This window comes from Pseudopodoces humilis, chromosome 11 (genome assembly GCF_049639895.1).
Source record: "Pseudopodoces humilis isolate 2021_Gansu_Grassland_sample_001 chromosome 11, ASM4963989v1, whole genome shotgun sequence".
In the NCBI taxonomy this organism is placed as follows: Eukaryota; Metazoa; Chordata; class Aves; order Passeriformes; family Paridae; genus Pseudopodoces; species Pseudopodoces humilis.
In genome coordinates this window covers 2,584,400-2,603,977 of record NC_142210.1, presented here as the reverse complement: position 1 = coordinate 2,603,977, position 19,578 = coordinate 2,584,400, and the positions used below count along the sequence as shown (strand labels likewise).

The 19,578-nt window shown below is 46.3% G+C and overlaps 3 protein-coding genes across 7 annotated transcripts in view; 2 read left to right on the top strand and 1 right to left on the bottom strand.

The window, feature by feature from the left end:
- ST6GAL1 (ST6 beta-galactoside alpha-2,6-sialyltransferase 1) overlaps positions 1-19,578 on the bottom strand; it is a 49,109-nt gene that overhangs the window by 17,623 nt on the left and 11,908 nt on the right. The window contains exons 2-3 of one of the 5 annotated variants that reach the window (XM_088061174.1): positions 16,641-16,807; positions 9,386-9,676 (exon numbers count right to left, since the gene is read on the bottom strand). The gene's annotated coding sequence lies outside the window, so the exon portion shown is untranslated. Of the gene's footprint in view, positions 1-2,936; positions 3,011-9,385; positions 9,677-9,964; positions 10,102-16,640; positions 16,808-19,578 lie in introns of those variants that run through there. The other 4 variants (XM_088061175.1, XM_014258420.2, XM_014258421.2 and 1 more) reach the window with 4 other exon arrangements.
- Positions 9,705-11,425, top strand: LOC148183497 (uncharacterized). Its single transcript, XM_088061120.1, is given in 2 exon segments — positions 9,705-10,359; positions 10,362-11,425. Coding segments are annotated over 2 exon segments (1,719 nt in total).
- Positions 12,777-14,450, top strand: LOC148183496 (syncytin-2-like). The gene has a single exon (XM_088061119.1). It carries the CDS (start codon positions 12,777-12,779, stop codon positions 14,193-14,195), a length of 1,419 nt encoding a protein of 472 aa, XP_087917245.1. The 3' UTR covers positions 14,196-14,450.

Here is a 19,578-nt window from a genome sequence, read left to right as displayed (position 1 = left end):
CTAACAATATCCTCATCTCAAACAGCCTTTATCTGTCTCCTACAGCACCTGACAGCCGGTACACAGACAACCACACGAGTAGGGACAAAGGTATGATATTTCTTCCAGGAAATGCACACAGCTTCCCAAAAGTTGTGTCATCAGCTGCACCAATGCCCATCCTCTGCACATTTGTTTAATTGGCTCTTGAAACCACTCACACCTCCCAAACAGCTCGAGGCAATGAACTCTGCAGCTGCACACAGTGCACAGACAACCCCTCCTCCCTCTGCTTTTCCAGGCTCTGTCCCACTCATTCCAACTCCTCCTCACACAGCACCTTTTCCACATTTCAGATGCTCCTGGTCAACCTTCCAGCACCGTCAGCAGAGTGTGACCATCCCTCAAGGCAGGCACACCGGCCACCCCTGCTGAACACGCTCACACCACATGGTCCAGCACCAACACAACAATGCAGCTGATTAATTCTCCTTGTGAAACTTCCTGCCTTTATTTCCCTTCCTGACCACTTCTGAGCCCTGAGCTCTACACAGTCTGCAATGACTTCAGGCTGTTTTGCAAGCTGCCCCTGGTGCAGGAATAAATACATCTGAAAGAGCATTCTCTTACTCCTGCTAGCAGAAGTCTCCTTTGCTGTCCAGCCACCCAGGATCACCAGACTCCTCTGCAGCTGCTCAGGGTTTCTCCTGGTTCCAGCAGCCCCTCTGGTGACAAAGACAGCCAAGCTCAGAGCTCAGTCCTTCCTCCTCTCTGCTGCAGAGCCCTTGGCAGCATTCGAGAGTGGGGATCCCAGAAAACCCCTGCGGGACTTCTATGATGTTGTGAAACCTGACTCTCTGCTTTCCCCCCTGCTAGGCAGCCACTAATCCACGTCAGGAACTGTCTCATCCCACAACACATTAGGGTGGCTTTTTCTGAGGCTCCTGGTGAGCAATCTCACCAAAACCTTGAAAATTCAAGGTCTCCCTCTCTCCATGCTTAAGACCTTCTGAAAATGAGAGAAGAGGAAAGACACAGATTTGAAATGTGACCCTTCTGCAAACACATGATGAGCCTTCTTCATTAGTTCTTACATAGTCTACAGGTGTTAATTTTATTATGTTTACTGGTCTGAAGCCATGGATCCTACCAGAGACCCTCTGAAACATAACCCTGTCAAGTAACACCTTTAATTTAATTTAAATGATGACTTGAGAGACATAACCCCAGGGTTGCAGGATATGCAGGAATCACATCCACCTGGTCTACCACACCTCTCCTTGGTCCTGCCATTCATACATCAGCATCATTCAGCTGCAGTTTTCTTCTCTCTGATGAATGCACAAAAGCTTTTTACTTTTGCAAGTTTTTCCTCATTTTTTTTTTAGATAATGTGCTAACTATTTCATATTTAAACTCAGAGCATTTACATTTCTTTCCAGATTTCCTTCATTTATGCATTTCTGTCTGCACCCACAATGCTGTGCCTGCCCACAAAGTAGGAAAGCTTTGTTCCCAACTTTTACTGATGTATTTTTAAATGTTTTTATGCTGCCCTATATGAACATTTTCTACTTAACTACACCTTTCTATTCTTTTTTTGGTTCATTCTGAATGCTAACCCTTTCCTCCACCCAACGCCCTCTGTAAAGAATCTCTGAAAAGAGAAGTGGCTGGTACCAAAGGCTGAATAAGTTCCTATGTGTGTGGAAAAGAGGAAAGACATGAAAATGTAGGTCAGGAATTCTTCTGTTCAAAATAACATACTCAAGAAAACCTAACACAAGAAAAAATTTGGATTCAAAAAGTAACCTCCAAACTGTATCTGCTCTGAAAATTCCCTATTCCTGTCCTGAGGAAAAAAATATTTATCATGACCCTTAACAGTAACAAACAAACAATGTTCATGCCATTTTGCAAATGAAGAAGCTACACTTTCCACATGCTGGATACACCAGATGAAAGGCAATAAAACATTTTCCAAGTTAAAGGTCTGTCCCCCTGGAGCCAAGTTTCAGATCTCTCTGATATCTTATTTAGCTCAGCCTGTTAATTCAACTGTGTGTATCATGACTTTGTAAATATATAAGCAGGGAAGGCTTGCTTCTAGCAATTCATGGTTTCTTTCCAAAATATCACTGTGCTGTGAAAAGAAAACATCTGTTGAGCCATACATTTAGGCATTTCCAATGCCACCAAACAGAACAGGGAGAATGAGGAAACTTTACACAGAAATTTGAGGAAAAAAGCATTGGTTAAATTTCAGGTGACACATTGGGGATCTATACAGGTCACTTGTAATGAAATAAATCATTCCATTAGTCCTGCCTGCATTAATCTTTGCATGTGCCAGTGAAAATATGCTGCTATCACAGCTGAAAAAAAAAAAAAATCCTCCCAGGAGAACAGGAGAGGCAGATTCTGGGGGAGGCACCAGGGAAAGTTTAAGCATGTGTTTCATTTTGGTTTTACATGTCAACAAACACTGGGATTTAATATAAGTCAGAAGCCTTTATTTCTGACTCTGTCAGCCCTTTACTCCTGCTCTTTTCTACGTGCCATGTTGGTTTTGGAGGGTGGCTGTGCCTAGCAGCACTCTGCTTCCCCTTATAACTCATTATGTAAAAAAGCATCTGCTTTTTTATATATAATAAGTATTTTATATGGATCTAGTACCTTAACCATTGTATACATGTATTCAATTTTTATCATGAAAGTATTCTAAATAATAATAATATTTATACATTAAAACTGCTTTCTGAGTCACAAGATGCCACATAAATCCAGGATATCAGATTTATCAGTGCTTCATCTAATTAAAGGTTTACATTTTAGTCTTGCTATATAGGGTGCTTTTAGTGGCTCATAATACAGATTCCAGTTAGGAAATACACTGAGGCAAATAAAGAGTGAATGTAGAGGAGCATGCTTAGCGTCCTGTTTGGTGGGTTACTCACCCAGAGGGACAGAGTGTTTATGAACTCCATAACAGGACCCAGCCCTCAGCTGGTGGGACCAGAACTTCTCCCTTACAAAACCCCACTTCCTACCCCACAGACAGACAGACACCTGCTGAATATTCCTTGTTAACAGTAATGGATAAGAGAGCCCACCTGCACGGGGTGTCTGCATGCCCCAGGCCAGCTCTGCTCTCCTGCAGCTGCTCCCAGCTGGATGCAATCTGCCATGGCAGCTCCCAGTGCAGCTCAACACACAAGCCATTTCCTGATGGGCACATGCCCATGGGGGTCTCACTCAGCAGGATACCTGGAGACCCCTCTTAGGAACAAACCTTTTCCATTTCTAGAACTGCCAGTTTTACCTTCAGCTGGAGAAAAGTATGTGCATGAACAGCACTAACTCCTAAAAATGCTATTTTTTCTTCCATACCCAGAGCCCCAGTGTCAGGGCTTTACAAGTGAGGATTTCATCATTAGTCAGCTTTATCACAACCATTCCCACACTGAAGCCAACAGCAAAAATCCCCCTACCATGCCCAGTTTTAAAGTCCAAGATGCAATCATTTGTTTGTGACTATTTACTTTACACAGAACATTACACCTTCAGATCATTCCCCACCAAGCATGTGTTCCTCTGTGACATTTATCCTCCAGAATGAACAGGAGACTCTGCCTTATTTTAAATTAACAGCATATGGCAGGTCAACACCTCAACACCTCTGCAAATATCACTGCGCACCAAGACACGTAACTGGTGTTCCGTGTCCCCAGGACAATAAAATTCCCTGTGTGCCAGCTGCAGGGACACTACCCTGCAGGATAACACATCTGACACCAACCCTTTGTAGGTGAGGACAATGTCCATCTGTCTGTCTCAAGGACACTGCAGTAACTCTTCACAACTTGCTCAAAGAAGACTCTAATTTAACCTAAGACCTAGTCTTTCACTAAGTGAAATGAACTTCCACAAGTCTGGATCTACCAATGCTGGTTTTCAGTCCAAGAGAGCTACCAAGATTTATTTTTCTCTACATACTCAGAGTTCATTCCTGTTGGGGATGGCAGAGCTGGCACTCAACAAACAACACTGTTCTACCACACCAACTTCACTGGAAGAAAGAAGCAAAGTGTCAGCTCCAGCCATTGACTTCAGAAAGCCCGTTCAAACAATGTTAAGCAAAACATTTCCTGCACTGTATTTAAAATAAGTTGTTTTTCACTAAGAAATCCATATTTTATAATGCAAAGACACATACAGATGTGAAGGCCGTTTATCAAAAAGTATCAGGTGCTGAAAAACAGGCAGGTCCTGATGGCAATTAAGAGAACATTATAAAGGACACCAGCTAGAAGCCAGCAAAGGAAAACACTACCAGAGAAATTGTAAAAACAATAATGTAACAAGCAGTTAAATTATTTATCCAGCAAAAATCAAAGTAGTTCCTTTTTATGGAACTTGAGGCATAGAGGACAAATGGAAACTTCAAAACTAGAGTTAATTATTTTATTTCTGCTAAGAAAGGAGGCAGGAAAAAGCCCACGTTACGATAATCAGATGTTTTTCCACAAATCAAAACTACTTGGTTTTGGTCTCCATAACCCCAGCAATACAGAAGATTAATTGATACCACTTCTACCACACATCACCATTTCCACTGGTTAAACAGAGTGAAACAACCAGAGGAATGCCAGGTATAACTCAACACAAGTAGTTGAGAAAGCCCAGGTCCAAGCTCAGCGTCAGGCTGCAGCAGATAAACAGGAATCATGTACCCCAAGATCCTGGATACTGTTCCTTGTTGAAGCAGCAGCCAGGTTCTCAAAAGTCAGAGTATCTGCAGTAGCAGATGTCAAATATCTTTTGGCAAAGCACATCAAGTCACATCCTCCCACAGGGAGCTCTTGGCATGGCTGAACTTCAGCAGTAACAGCAAGAGCTGCCCTGTTCTAGTGTCTGGGAACACTGTGCTCCTGTATCAGCCTTTCAAATGTATCTACTGTCAATAATCCCACTAAAATATTGCCAGGGAAGGAACTTTGCCTAAATACAATTCAATTTTATAAATCATAAGCAATATAAATGTATAACACAAAACTAGGTGCCTAGACATACTGAAAAACATTTAAAGAGCTTAAGACACTCCTCCACTCCCAAAGTTTCACATATGTATTTAGAAGAACAGAAAACACTAATGCAACCTTCTTGAGAAAGCCTGCATTTGAAACTTCCTCCCTATTTTCTTCCCTCAGCATCCTCCCAGATGCTTAGGAAAGAAAAGCAGGTCCAGCAGTACCTCCTACCCAAACCCAAGATTATGTCCTCTGCTTAAGGACCCAGCATGGAGAACACTGCAGGAACAAAGAGGTGCCTCTCTGATGTGCAATGCCCACTCTTTGGTGGGGTGGAGGACTGGCAAAGCCTAGCACCACCTCCAGCTGGAAGCTCCCAAACAGAGCATGTCACCCATCTGGCAGCTCCGTGGTGCCACGTACATCACAGCCAAAGAATTCCCTTTTTTCTCCCCACTTACATACCCTGACAGCATCCCAGTGATGGATCAGTGTTGCCATGGCATGAATTGATCTGAAACATGTCTACACAGTTGCTGAAGGGAGGAAAACACCATGCCTGAAACACATGTAAAGCTCACTGGGTTTCTGAGAGGCCAAGAATGCAATAAAGGCCACATTAATGTCTTTTATCACTTCCTTCAGAGTTTTTAGCCTGTTTTCTTCACCATCAGAAAACCAGGTGGAAAGCCTGGAAAGCACTACCTAGCTTCTGCTCCCAAACACATCACTCACTTCCTACAGTCAGCACTTCAGAACCAAGTCTGGCAGCAGAGCTTGCAGATGACACGTGGATGGATCCATCATGGATCTGAACCGCACTCCTTGAAGGAGGCAGATTTCTGCTCCCTCCTATTTAAGACATTTCATGTACATGAGACTTTGAGAGATCTAGACAGATAATTCCAACAAAAACAGAAGTTACTCCCTAAAGCAATGAAGGAGGCACCAGACATTTTTTGTACCTCTTCCATTAAACATTGGCTCTCATACTGCCCTTAGTATAATATGTTTCTGCAGTCTTAGAAAGATGCTCTAAGACTTAAAAAAGCTCTCTGAGCCTCCCAGAGCAATGAAAGGTCCTCATCTTCTCCTATAACCCGCCAGCCGTATGCTGGAAGAATGGATGTGATACAGGAGGAAGGATGATTCATGGAGGAATGGGAGGAGGATGTTACTGCCAAGGGCTGACTCTTGCTCAAAAGCACACAGCTCCTTCTGGCCACCCGGTGCCACCTGGCCACAAAGACACCAGACTTCCTCCTCGGTAAAGGGAACTCTCCCCAGACACAGAAGTCAGGCATCTGTCACACCTGGAATGGATGCACCCCAGTGCAGACAAGGAGCCTGCAGAAATCCAGCAGAAATGTTCCACATACTGGTGGTGGCTCCCAGGACACCCTGAAGGGACACCATGCCTAACTGCTTTGGAGCAAGATCTGATGGGTGTTTCCAACAGCAGTGATCTCACTCAGTCCCACAACATCCCACAGTGTTCCAGACCAGGAGAGGATCTGATGCCACCTCTAGCACAAGGCCATTTCTTCTTACTGCTCAATATCCAATCCAAGCTCAAAGTGGAAAAGCACTGGGCTTAAAGTTCACTGAACATTAAACAAGGCTGATTTTTGACCTGGCTCAGACCAAGTTTTAGGTTAAAAGTTACTCATTCATTTTATTTAAACAAATCTGCCTACCTTCATTCCAGTATACTGCTAAGGGACAAGTTTTTAAACACCTCAGATGGGAATGCAACCATAGTCTCATGGGAACTGATCTTAGGTGACCCTTCATGTGGTGGGCCAGGCCAGGTCCATTGGTTTGACCCAGGATGCCATGACCTTCCCAGAGAGAGGTCCCTGCAAGAGACAGCTTCAGGGGTCTCTGGCAATCCCTGACCCCTGCAAGAGACAGCTTCAGGGGTCTCTGGCAATCCCTGACCCCTGCAAGAGACAGCTTCAGGGGTCTCTGGCAATCCCTGACCCCTGCAAGAGACAGCTTCAGGGGTCTCTGGCAATCCCTGGCCACTGGGTAACCTCAGCAAGGGGCAGCCTGTGGCCTGTGAGTGATTTCAGCTCAGCTTGTGAGGCTATCCTGGGCCAAGTCAGAGACAGGAGCACCATGTGGCAGTTCCACAGAGACAGCCTTTATTGTCCAACAGCTCTGCAAAGGGGAGCCAGAACCGGGCAGGAGCTGGGGTTTTATGGGGGAAAGACAGGCTGGTACCAAGGGGGAAAAACCAATGGGTTACAAAGAATCAACACAGGCATCAAAGCATGGTGGGTTAGCTGGAGCTCTCACCATGACAACAGAGGATGGTCTTGTTCAAAAGGTATCTCTCCAGGAGAGCCTTGAGATAAACTTCCTACAGGTCCCTCAGGGCACATTTCTCCAAGGGAAAGCCTTGGCAGGCTCACCTGCCCCCACACCTTCATCTCCCCCTTCCATCCTTTTCCTGCCAAAAGAAACCTTAACAGTAAGGTACCTCACTCTCCACAAACTCCCCTCCAGGTTAACACGATGGGAACCTGGCTGCTACCACACTGTGCTTTAAGCTTGCACAGGCATCTGAAGATAAAAAGTCCTGGGTATCTCCTAACAAGAGGCGCACAATTTTTTTTCTCGCTCCTCATGCTGTCGTACCAGTATCCCCTGAGGCTAAACTGGTAGAGAATCCTCAAGCCCTGGGTATGCTGGTGAGAATAACTCCTCTCATGTAGGAAGAACCACAGCACCTTACTATTAAAGCAAAGAAAAACAGCAGAGCAGCCTAGCAAAGTTGTCAAACTATTTTAAGATTTTTAATTTGCATTTCACTAGTCTTTTTGTGGGTTTTCCTTTTTTGGTTTGGGGCTTTTTTCTAATTATTCTTGAAGAATCAGGCGAATTCAGCTGAGGTAATTCTGTTCCACTGAAACATGTACGTACTCTCTCTTGGATTTGTAACAGATACACATACTTATATATTTACATACATAGCCTCATCTATTTTTGAGTTAAGAAATAATGCATTCATAATACAGTGACATTTCAGAAATAAAAGGTTTTTCATTAGCTGTCCAACATGCATATAGGCCAGAGTTGTATGTTGTCAAACAACATTACTTTCACATGTCATTAGGTCTGAATTTTTCTTCCTCACTCCGAAGTAACAAATATAGAAATCACCAGTTAAAATGCATCAGCCTGATGAATATTTTCTGAAGTCTGCTAGAACAGTAATTTAAGGGTATTTTCCCCAAAGTACAAGGCTAAAAATTGAAAGCCAGCCCTAGTTCATAGGTTCTGTATCATGTTTGGATCTCTGTACAGCATTATCTGGGGGCATCTCAAACAGGGGAAGCACAAGTGCTTCAGAAACTTGCAGCAAACCTCCCATGCCATTTTTGGGAGGTCTTTAAAAGCTGACTGAACATCAGAGTTCTTTCAGATATCTTGGCAGATTATGGCCCAAAGAGGCAAAAAACCACTCGTGTGAGAGCAGAGCAGAAATTCACTACACACACACTGGTCTGGAGGCGTCGGCTCCCCCAATGCCTTGGACGTGGCCATGGCGCTGCTGCTGCCAGGGCAGATAAAAGCCTCAGGCTCTGCTCTCTGCCCCAGCCCATGGAGCAGCAGTGCTGGTGCTGAGCACCCATCACCAACCACAGTGATTTGTGCAAGAGCTGTGCTCAGAGCCCAGGGATGCACAGCGCTGCCTGGAGCACGGGAGGAGGCTGGACGTGCTTTGCGGTGCTTTCCTACTGTGTCAGCATCTCCAGGACTCTCCTCTTCCTCCAGGGAAATCTTCCCCTAAGGCCTCTCACATCCCTTCCAGCATCCACACTGCACAAGGGGATGCCCTAATTTCTGTGGCCTTTCCCCACAGTGCAGCAGCAGGAAGCTGCCTTCCTGCCTTGGTGAGATCCTATCACCAGCTCTCCTTCCAACCTCCACTAACCTTCCTTCTTGGAAGTCCTTTCCTTCAGTTTTGGTCAGCTTTTCCCCCAGCTCTCCCAGATCCACTGTATGCAGTGCCTGTTCATCCAGGCATTTCAGAGCTTGTGCACAAGTCCCACAAAATGCTTCAAGTGCAAAGCAGTGTCTGAGATGAGTGTCACCTGCCACAGCACAGACTTCAGACAGAGAAGCCACAACTACACAAAAACAGAGTGGCCACCGGTGTGGAGAGAGGTCACAGAGCCACGTACACCAACACCCAGCTCCTGACAGAGCTGCCTAAAACTCACAGCTCTGCTGGGACTGTCTCTAAAGCACACACAAAACTGCAGCCAAAACAGATGCAGATGGGTTCACACTGCACTTCAGCACGAGTAGAATAAATTGCACTGTTAATCCTACACAATACCATTCCAGGTGCATCATGCCATTACCTTGATGGGAATTATTTCAGTATATGGTCGAAGGCTTTGCTGCTGGTATCCACTTGCTTGGACACCCTCTGTAGATTATATATTGTATATTGTAAACTCCAATAAACTGAGACTTGCTGACCATGAGAGCATGAGGCTTGTCTTCCGCGGCTCCGGTAAATCCCGACATCTGGCGCCCGAACAGCCTTTCCCTTTCCTCCTCAGAGCTGCGTTGGGGACGGGTCCCTTGGACGGCGCTTTGTCGCCCTGAGTGCCACATCGGTGGGCTCTGCCGCTACGCGCTGCCGACGCCTGGGGGGTTGCAACGGTACCGGTGAGTATGGACAGGCAAGCGGCGTATGATCTTTTCACCGCATTCTGGAAGAAGCGGGACATTAAGGGTTTAGATTTAGAGAAAGATTTACCTCTCCTGTTAACCCATGCTGTTTCCTATGGGTTTTTCACTAACCCTCACTCAGTCCATGAACTACATGAGTGGCGTAGGTATGGTGATCGCCTTTGGGACTTAGTTTTAGAAGATGACAAAGTAGCAAAAAAGATGAGCAAATTATGGAAGATTGTGCAGAATGAGTTACTCACGTGTCAGGCAGAAAAGCGAGCTGCCGATAATGCCCGCGTGGCGCAAGATCGCAATAAGGCTTATATCGACCCTTCAGCTCCGAATCCACCGATATTTGCTTCTGTAGATCTGCCCCCGCCAGATTCTAGGGAGTCTGCGACTCCCTCTGCACCCCCTGTCCCCTCGGATCACCCGCCACCGCTCCCGCCGCCGCCTCCTCCGGGTGCATTATCTAACGCCGCAGCCATGGAGCCATTCCCCGGGGCCTTATCAGATCTCGCGGAGGCTATGGCACAAGGCAGGCGTGAGGCATGGGCGGCGCTGGCACGGCAGGGTCTGCAAGAGGGAGATATGGAATTGGCGGCAGCAGCTCAGGAGCAAATAGCCCCCCCACTTGCTTTCCCTGTGATATTTCACCTTTTGCAGGGGGGGGCCAGCAAGCCGAAGTTACGCAGCTCGATTGGAAACTTTTGTCTCAATTACGATCAACGGTGGCACAATTTGGAGTCACGAGTGAGCCTGCGAAACAGATGATTGAGTATCTATTTAATTCAGCCGTCCTGCTGCCCGCTGACATTAGAGGCATAGCTCGTCTCATATATACCCCTCATCAGAGACTTATGTTTGAGACTCGATGGAGGGAGGAGGCAGCTGCAAGTGCTGCACTTCCTCGCCCCGCTGGTGATCCCCTCGCAGGGCTCACTGTAGATGAGCTTATGGGCAATGGAGCCCATATTCGCTTAGAGCAACAGGCGGCCTTGGGGGGAGAGAAACTGAGAGAAGCTATGGCAGTTGCAAAAAGAGCTATGGATAAGATCAGGGCACCCGGGGGTATCCCCATGTATATGGGGATTAAGCAAGGTAGAGATGAAGCCCTTGGCTCCTTTGTGGACAAAATTATTGAAGCCCTGGCCAAGGCAGGTATAGCTGAGCATATGCAAGACGCGTTAGTTAAACAGTGTATATTACAGAATGGAAATGCTACAACTCGATCTTTAATAGCCACAGCACCAGGAAATTGGAATGTCCAAGATTTGTTAGATAAGGCTGCAGCTATGCCAAGTGGCACTCAGGTGTTTATGGTAGAAGCTCTGCAAAAAATAGGAGAAGGACTGCAGCACCAGGCACAGGCCTTTAAAGAACAAACTCTAGCAGCCCAGAGTCAGGTCTTAGCTGCCCTTGCACCCCTCCAAGCGGCGACACTGCAGCGGCGCCCCGGTGCAGGAGGAAGAATGAAATGCTTCAGATGTGGACGGATGGGACACATCCGCCGCGAATGCAATGTGTCGGGAGTGTGGTGCGGAAAATGTCAATCCAGCACTCATAACAACAATGCCTGCCGCCGGGGGCCGGGAAACTCGAGAGCCAGCGCGAAAACGGGCCACGCGGAGACACAAGTAGCCCCTGCCTCCGACAGCCAAGCGGTCAACTTCTGCCAGCAACCTCAGGCAGCCTCGGATTGGACCTGGCAGCAGCAGTAGACACCACACTCTACAATAATGGTCCACATACTATTCCTACTGGTATCTATGGACCATTGATTGTTAATGGACAACCAACTGGAGGACTGATATTAGGCCGCTCCTCAGGTTCTGTTTTAGGTCTTTCCATCGAGCCAGGGGTAGTTGATGCTGATACTGAAGGAGAACTCTTTATCATCGTTAGTACCCAGTTTCCCCCACTTACCATTCCAAAAGGACAAAGAATTGCGCAGTTTGTACCCCTACCACACTTGACCGCTGGTATACCACCTCGATCTACTGAGCCACGTCGGACAAAATGCCTTGGTTCCTCAGGGGACATTGCTCTGCCTGTTATTGACCTTGCCATGCGACCAAAGAAAGCATGCCATCTCCGTTATCAAGGGCAAACCGTTACCCTTGAAAAGGCCTTGCTAGATACCAGAGCAGATACTTGTATCATTGACACTGGTAAATATCCTAGAATGTGGCCTCTTTTATCAGCAAGCACTACAGTCTCCGGTATAGGAGGAATCCGACTTGCTAAACCCTTTGATCACCGCAGAAATCGAAGGAAAACAAGCAACGGCTATTTTTTCACTTACCCCGCTCCCACCGGAGGTTGACTGCATTATTGGAAGAGATGTTTTGTCGCAACTGGGATACGTACTCACAGACTCCCCTTTATCATGACGGCCATTGCTTGGACATTCCCTCTACCATTGACATGGATTTCCGATACACCTGTGGTAGTTAAGCAACGGCCCTTAAAAAGGGAAAATCTTGAACAAGCGCATCGCTTAGTGGCAGAACAATTGCAACTAAAACATCTCAAACCTTCCACAAGTCCCTGGAACACGCCTGTTTTTGTCATCAAGAAGAAGTCAGGCAATTATCGCCTCCTACAAGATCTGCGTGCGGTTAATCAGCAAATGGAGCCCATGGGGGCCTTGCAACCTGGCCTCCCCAACCCGGCCATGCTACCTCAAGATTGGCTCATCCTTATTGTAGATTTGAAAGACTGTTTTTTCACAATACCATTACATCCCCAGGCATTGCTTTCATTGTTACTCAGTTGAACACAGTGCGTGGGTTAAACTTAAGTGTGGCGGGTGTGATCAAACATTTTGGTTGCCACAGCGTGCGCTTGGACGAGGGTATTGGTGCCTTGTTTGCTCTTTTGAGTGGCAAAGGGCTTCCCCTCAGAGAGCATTAGTTGATTTAGTGGGAGAACCATTTGGCACCGCAGTTCAAAGAATTGAGAACAGGGAAGATCTACATCTCAGGGAGTTAGTTTGGGAAGTGAGGCACACAGTAGATCGTATCATCGCAGATAGTAATTCCGTAATACTTGATACTGTTTGTGGAAAAGATGTCCGAATTCCAAGAAATTGGCAAGTGCCTCCAGATCGCTGGGAACATACCTGCCGTCGTTTCGCTCGACGTTCCGGGCCCTATCAAAACTGCCGCTGATCAAATGAGGCAATCCCTTAAACAACAGAGCATTATGATATGGCTTTTACTCGTGCTTGTGATACTACCGTTGACCAGTTGTGTTTATGTACCATCACAACCCAAAGAAAATGTTTGGGTTACGCTAGCTAACAAAACTGGTCAAGAAGCAATATGTTTAGCTCTTAGCTCTCCAGGCAACCCCTTTTCCACCTGCCTTGTAGGCCTTCCGTTAGATAATTGGCCTTGTCCATCAGCAGCATACCTTTGTAACTCTACTAATCCCCAGAGCTATGTAGATCAGTTGGATCAAATTATGCCCCATTTTCCTTCACTAGCTATTGAGCCGCAAGAGCTTGAGATTTTAGGATCCATATTAGCAGATGCTTGTTTGAAGTTTAATTGGACGAGTGTTTTTCGAGGAGTGGGATACAATAGATCTTTACCCATAAGTGTTAACTCATCTCTGTCGATCTATAGAAATGACTCAGTATGGTGTAACTATACTGCAGTGAACATCTCCAAATCCTCTAACACACCTATTAGGCTGCCAAGCGGTGTGTTCCTAATATGTGGAGATCGAGCTTGGGCAGGAATCCCCTCACGAATGGAAGGTGGACCATGCACACTAGGCCGATTGACTCTCTTAACACCTAACACATCAATGATCCTGCACCGATACCAAAAGCATAGAGAGAAAAGGTTTGTCCACGCCTTTGCCAAAGATTGTGATGATAAAGCAGACTTTTGGAGCCCAGTGCAAACAATTTTTGGGTCCCTTGTCCCTGGCATTGGGACCGCACAAGCCTTGAGTACAGTGAGGAAAATGGGATGTTGGCTTGCTAGACAAACTAACGCCACATCGCAGGCTTTGTCTGACCTTTTGCTAGATGTAGACTCAATCAGGCACGCTACGCTTCAGAATAGAGCTGCTATTGATTTTTTGTTATTAGCGCAAGGACATGGTTGTGATGAATTTGAAGGGATGTGCTGTATGAATTTATCAGATCATTCTGTTTCCATACATGCACAAATCAGAAAGTTACAAGAGTTAACTACACACTTGAGGGTAGAAGAAGGATGGGGAATAGACGGATGGTTACAGTCCCTAGGCATTACTGAGTGGTTGAAGAATCTGGTGCAAATGGGGTTAGTTATTCTCCTTGCAATCCTAGCCATCATGATTATCTTACCCTGTTTAATGCAATGTTTGCAACGAATGGTAATGTCGATGTTTGAAAAACACCAAGTGGCAATGATGGCCTTAAAAGAAAACGGGGGAAGTGTAGAGAGTTTGTCTGAAGAATGGCTAAGACAAAAAGGACATTATATGGTCTGATTAGTTAAAGTATAAGGCCTCAAGGACAGAACGCCCTTAAGGACAAACTGAAACAACTATCAGAATGTGAAACTGCCAAGTATGTGGATCTGCAGCAGAAAGATAGGGAACTAGTAACTTCAAGGCTAACGAAGAACAATGTGCGTCAATGTTAGTGGACCAATCATGAGCTTAGCTTTTGCAATATGTATGAGCTGATTATGAGCATTATATATTGTATATTGTAAACTCCAATAAACTGAGACTTGCTGACCATGAGAGCATGAGGCTTGTCTTCCGCGGCTCCGGTAAATCCCGACAACCCTCCGTGGAAAATCACTCCTAAACCTGGACACAACACATTGAAGCACATCCCTATTCTCTCCTCTGCCCATTTGTGCCCAACACACAACAACCCCTCTGCTCCAACAGGCAGGCTCTGCCCCTTTCTCCTAAAGCAGGAGGGGGTCAGAGGCTCCCACACAGCCACAGGGGCATGAAGGAGGGTGTATGCCAATTTTTGGTTTTACTTCCCTATTTCAGAGGTAAGTCCCTTTCCCACTTCAGATCTTAACATATAAAACAATGAAACTGCTGAGAAGGGGGTAGGTAGATATACAGATATTACAGACCATATATATCACTTTGGTGGTTTTCATATATCCATCTTCTCCAGCAGCCTTGCCATCTTGCAAGCCAGGCCTAACCAGGCCTGCCTAGTCTGAAACCAGACTTGGTAACAGAGGGCTGAGTTTGGCTGTTCAACAAGGAAAACTTCTGAGCATTTCAAAAGGGGCTCAAGATTTTGTTCTGGCACAAACAGAAGGTGAATGTTCAGTGCTACCAATGCTCATTAAGAAAGGGAATATCTCCATACAAGAAGGTGTATCTGAGCTTGAAAGGTCAACCTTGCCTTGAGTTTCAGCTGTCCCAAAGTCAGGCACCCAATCAAGGCCAGCAGTTCCTGCTGCCTATCTGTGCCTTGCACGTGGATGTGCCCTGCATTCCCTCAGACTCCCATATCCACATGAGATCCAGCCAACTCACCAGCTCACCTGGCATCACACCTCAAGTCACATCTTTGTCCTACAAGCAGGCGACTTCCACAGGGGAACAAATAAGAAAAACAGAACAAAAAAAAATTTGCTTCTGTACAACAACCAAAACAAGAAGTTTTGCAGCAGAGGACTGGCTGACTTGCTTCTTTAATCCTTTATTCTCCATCCAAATCCCACCTAACCAGAAATCAAACTGTCTCCAGCTTAGTTTTCTTCTTTCCCCAAGAAAAGAGCAGCTGCAAGCGATGCCTAAGGCAATGGGCTATGCCTTTTCTTTTCCACTCACCTACCTCCAGCAGAGCATTCCCTCTCCTGCCAATGCTCCCCAGGCTCCACACTGCTCTGTCTTGATCTCTGTGCAGATTTTGGCTGTTCTCTGGCCTCTTTGGGGTTAGAAGTCCAGCGGGCCCTGGGCAAGCAGGCTGTTGGAACACCACTACCCTTGCCCAAGTGTTCTAGTTTGCAACGCTAAAGGTAACACAACACTGGGAGAGAGAAGTGTTGCTCAGCCAGAAAGTAAGAAAGGGAGGTGCATTTTCCATATTAAAGGTCACATTTTAAGTGGAGGAGAGGACATTAGCATGTTTCCAGCAGAAGAGGAAGGAGCAACAGCTAGAACTCTTGATGCCAGCAAGTTAAATATTTAGAGAAACAGCTATACAATGAGGTCCTCCCAAACCTTCTTCAAGCACAAAAAGACGTAAACCCAATACCTACATTTGCAGCTGCCTCTAAAAGTGCTTCCTAGCAAGTTAGCCTTCCCATGCACAAGAGAAAAAAGAAGGTCCCAGCATCAGCAACAATCACTGCAATGGCTCACATGACACTTGTTATCCTTGAGGGCAACAGCCAAAGGACTGCAGTGTTGTGATAAGGGGCAGGATAACAGTGGGGAAGAGTGATAGCAAAAGTAGTGACACCACCAACAGAAGCACTTCAGGCATGATCAGCAGAGGTCAGCTGTGTAAGCAGGCAACTAATCACTCTAACCTAGAGCCAAAGGCAATGTCCCCACAGGGTTTCTATGGAAAGCTGGACCAAAATGAGCCCCAGTACACATCTCATATTCATCTGTCAAGTCAGAATAAATACTGGATATCAGACTCTTATCTCTGGCACAAAACCAATACATGTCAGCTTCTACAAGGGCTCCCACAAGAAGCAGAATGATGTATTTTGCTTTAAAAGAGAAATGTAGGATAGCTGCTAAGGGAGTATCAGGGAACCCTCCCTGTTTTCTTTACTATCCTCCCAACTCTGCTTGTAACATGAGATGGCCTCAATGCAAACAGCAGTGCCTCAATGTATGTGGCCTTGTCACACTGACAGCAGCCCTGCTCTTGCTGCAGACATGGAAGTGAAAAAAGGCACAAGGAAAAATAAAAGAGGAAGAGCTATGGTCATTCACCTTCATCTCCAGGTTCCTTTGCTGTCCACAGAGGTTCCTGTCAATCCCTTCCAGGCAGCAGCAGATTGCCAGGTAAGAGCTGTAGGAGATGCCACCACAAGCAGCACATCTGTGGTCTCCATGCAATTCTTCATGCTCCCATGTCCCTTTTAACTGAGTGCTCTTGCCTAGGAAAGAAATTAGGGTGAAGATGTTAGACAGCCACATCAGACTGATCAGGAGACTACAACCACCAGCCAAGACCACACAGCAAATCAGCAGTGGCACAGAAACACCCAGAGCATGCAGACAGTGCTGTGTCCACACAATGTGTCCTGGCTAAGGCCAACAATCAAGCTACTGACACCTTCAAACATTACTTCAGTAAAACACCACACAGAGCCTTGTTTTGAAAGCAAAACCTGCTGGTGAACACCTGCTGGCTGCAGAACTCACAATAGTCTAATGCCAGGAGCCAGGGAAAGCTGGTAATGCTGACATCAGGGCAAGAAGAACTCGACCTTGAGTGCTGGAGCTATGGGTCCCTAAGGAGATTTTAAGAATGCAGCCTGTACAAAAGCGTGTGCAAAGCTCTTCAAGGATCCCTCTTCCACTGAGCCATCCACAGCAAAACCTACTGCCTACTGACAACAGAGGAGTGATGCAGTGCAATTACCTGGTGACCCTTGCTGGAAACACAAAAAAGCCTTTACAGAGTTTTTATTTCCAACCTCTTGCCTACTTCTAAAAGAAACTCGGTGTAACTGCAGCACACATCCTAAAATCCTCTTAAATAAGATATTAATCACAAGACTGTTTAGCAAGCAAGCGCACACAGTCCGCTTGAGGAAACACTACCTCCCATAATTATCCTGCCCTGGGCAAGTTTCCAGTGTATGTGCATGGCCTGGCATATGCTCCATCTCAAGTTCAGCAGCTCAGCTTTCTGCTCTCAGTAGGGAGCCCAAGCACTCACAGCTTAATAAGAGGTCCCAGTATGTCCATATCCCAAATTACTGCCAGCCTGAAGCATCCATGGGACCCTAAGCCACAGCAGCACACCACAGCAGGGGAGGCAAAGCAGGAAAAAGGCAAGCTTAGGCTTTATATATTTTGCATGACGAAGAAAAGGAGGAAGATGGGGAAGAAAAGAGAGGTAAAAAGCAAGAAAGGAGGAAGATATTAAAAAGACATGCAAAGACATGTTCAGCAGTGTAGGACAGCGTAGGCACACAATGCCCTACTTCAAGCACTGAGGTCCCACCAGCACAGGCTGGTGAAGTTTCCTGCCAGATAGAGAGTGAAACTAGAATGATACTTGAGGGTTAGGTGAGAAAGGAAAAACCAGCAACAGCTACCTGCTAGACTGAAAAATATCATTCTTGGTATCCACCAGCCAAGTGCATGGCTGCATCTTTGAGAAGCACCTCACAGAGCAAGGGGTCAGCCATCACAGCAAGTGAGGAAATTTGCACAGGCAGACCCCCAGGACAGCTGTAAGGCAGTCCAGGAAGGCTGGATGAGTAATAGTGAGCCAGAGCCCCAGCACTTTCACATGCCAGCCTAGGAAGTCCCCAGCCTGCAAGCTCAGCAGGATCCCCTCGCTGCAGGCTGTGCTCACACCAGCCTTTGTGGCCTGCAGAAAGGGTGCATTTAAGTGAGAAAAATGATGCAAACAGGAGGTAAAAGGTATGCAGAGAAGCACAGACAATTGAAAAAGGCCAGCACACTGGTTGTCCAGCCAGGCAACACTTCTTCAGGGTATATTTAAAAATATACAACAATCCACCCCTGGCTACCTGCTCCCTGCTGAAGTCTGCCTTTATACATGACCAGAAAGTGAGCCCAGAGATGCCACCTGAGGCAATGCAAGTTCTGCTGTGGCAGAGCCTGGGCAGCCACAGAGCTGTAAGAGGGAGAACATCAGCCAGGCTGGAGCCTTGGGAGCTTCCCAGTCATCTACCCATTCCTTCCTGCTAACAGGGCAAAATGCTCAAAAATATTCACCAGCATCTCTGGGAGGCAAAAGGATCAAGGGGACATGTGCCCCTCAGCAGAGCAGGACAGCAAGAGTGGCTGCTCAGGAGCACCTCTGACAGCCCAGCACCTCCCAGATGTGCACAGAGCCGATGCTGGGGGCTGCGAGCCACCAGCTGCAGGGTGGGCAGTGTCCCTTGGCAGAGCTTGAATCCTCAGCACTTGTTCTGAAAGCCGTGAGAACATGAGTGATCAGGCCTCCTTGCCTCCTGGTCAAATCAGAATATGAGGAACGCATCTACACAACATTTCCACATGGCAAGTTTCCCCATCACGAATACAAGCAGGTAATTAGTAAAAGAGACAATAGCTTGAAAGATGACAAGGTTATTTAGGGGCCAAAAATTACTCCCCCATTCAGAACAATGTAAAAGTTTTCATTAATTTATCATTAATTCTTCTTCCCACCTAAGAGGATCTGTATGGAAAGATCCTGGAGAGTGCTGTAAATGAAGTACCAGCCCAGGTGCCTGAAGAGATTTAATACACTCTAGTAACATCCAGACTCCAGTGTGACAGGTCTGTGCACTAACAGCCAGTAATCACCAGACTGTGGGACCAGGAGGAGGAGGAGGCAACAGCCTCCTTTGTCATTCAGCATTCCTCCCACTGGCAGTCAATGCAGACTTGTGACTTCTTTTTTTTCTATGAGTGAGGAATTATTTCTCCTTCCTACCTTACCAGCTACAGCTTAACCAACAGCCTGATGGATGCTTTGGCAGAGGAAAACATCCTGCTGTCTGTCATCTTGTAGAAGAAATGGTATCTGTTTATTGCTTAGTTGTTAATGCTGATTCATCCCAAAGTTAGAAATCTTGCACCACAACTCTTCCAGAATGCAATAAGCAAAGCCCTGCCTGCCAGGTTATTCACAGTTAAATGGAAAATCATTAAAGCCTCTACAGAGCAGAGCACCAGCCAG

Coding starts and splice junctions, on each gene's coding strand:
- LOC148183496 (XM_088061119.1), top strand. CDS start 12,777: ATGTCCGAATTCCAAGAAATTGGCAAGTGCCTCCAGATCGCTGGGAAC.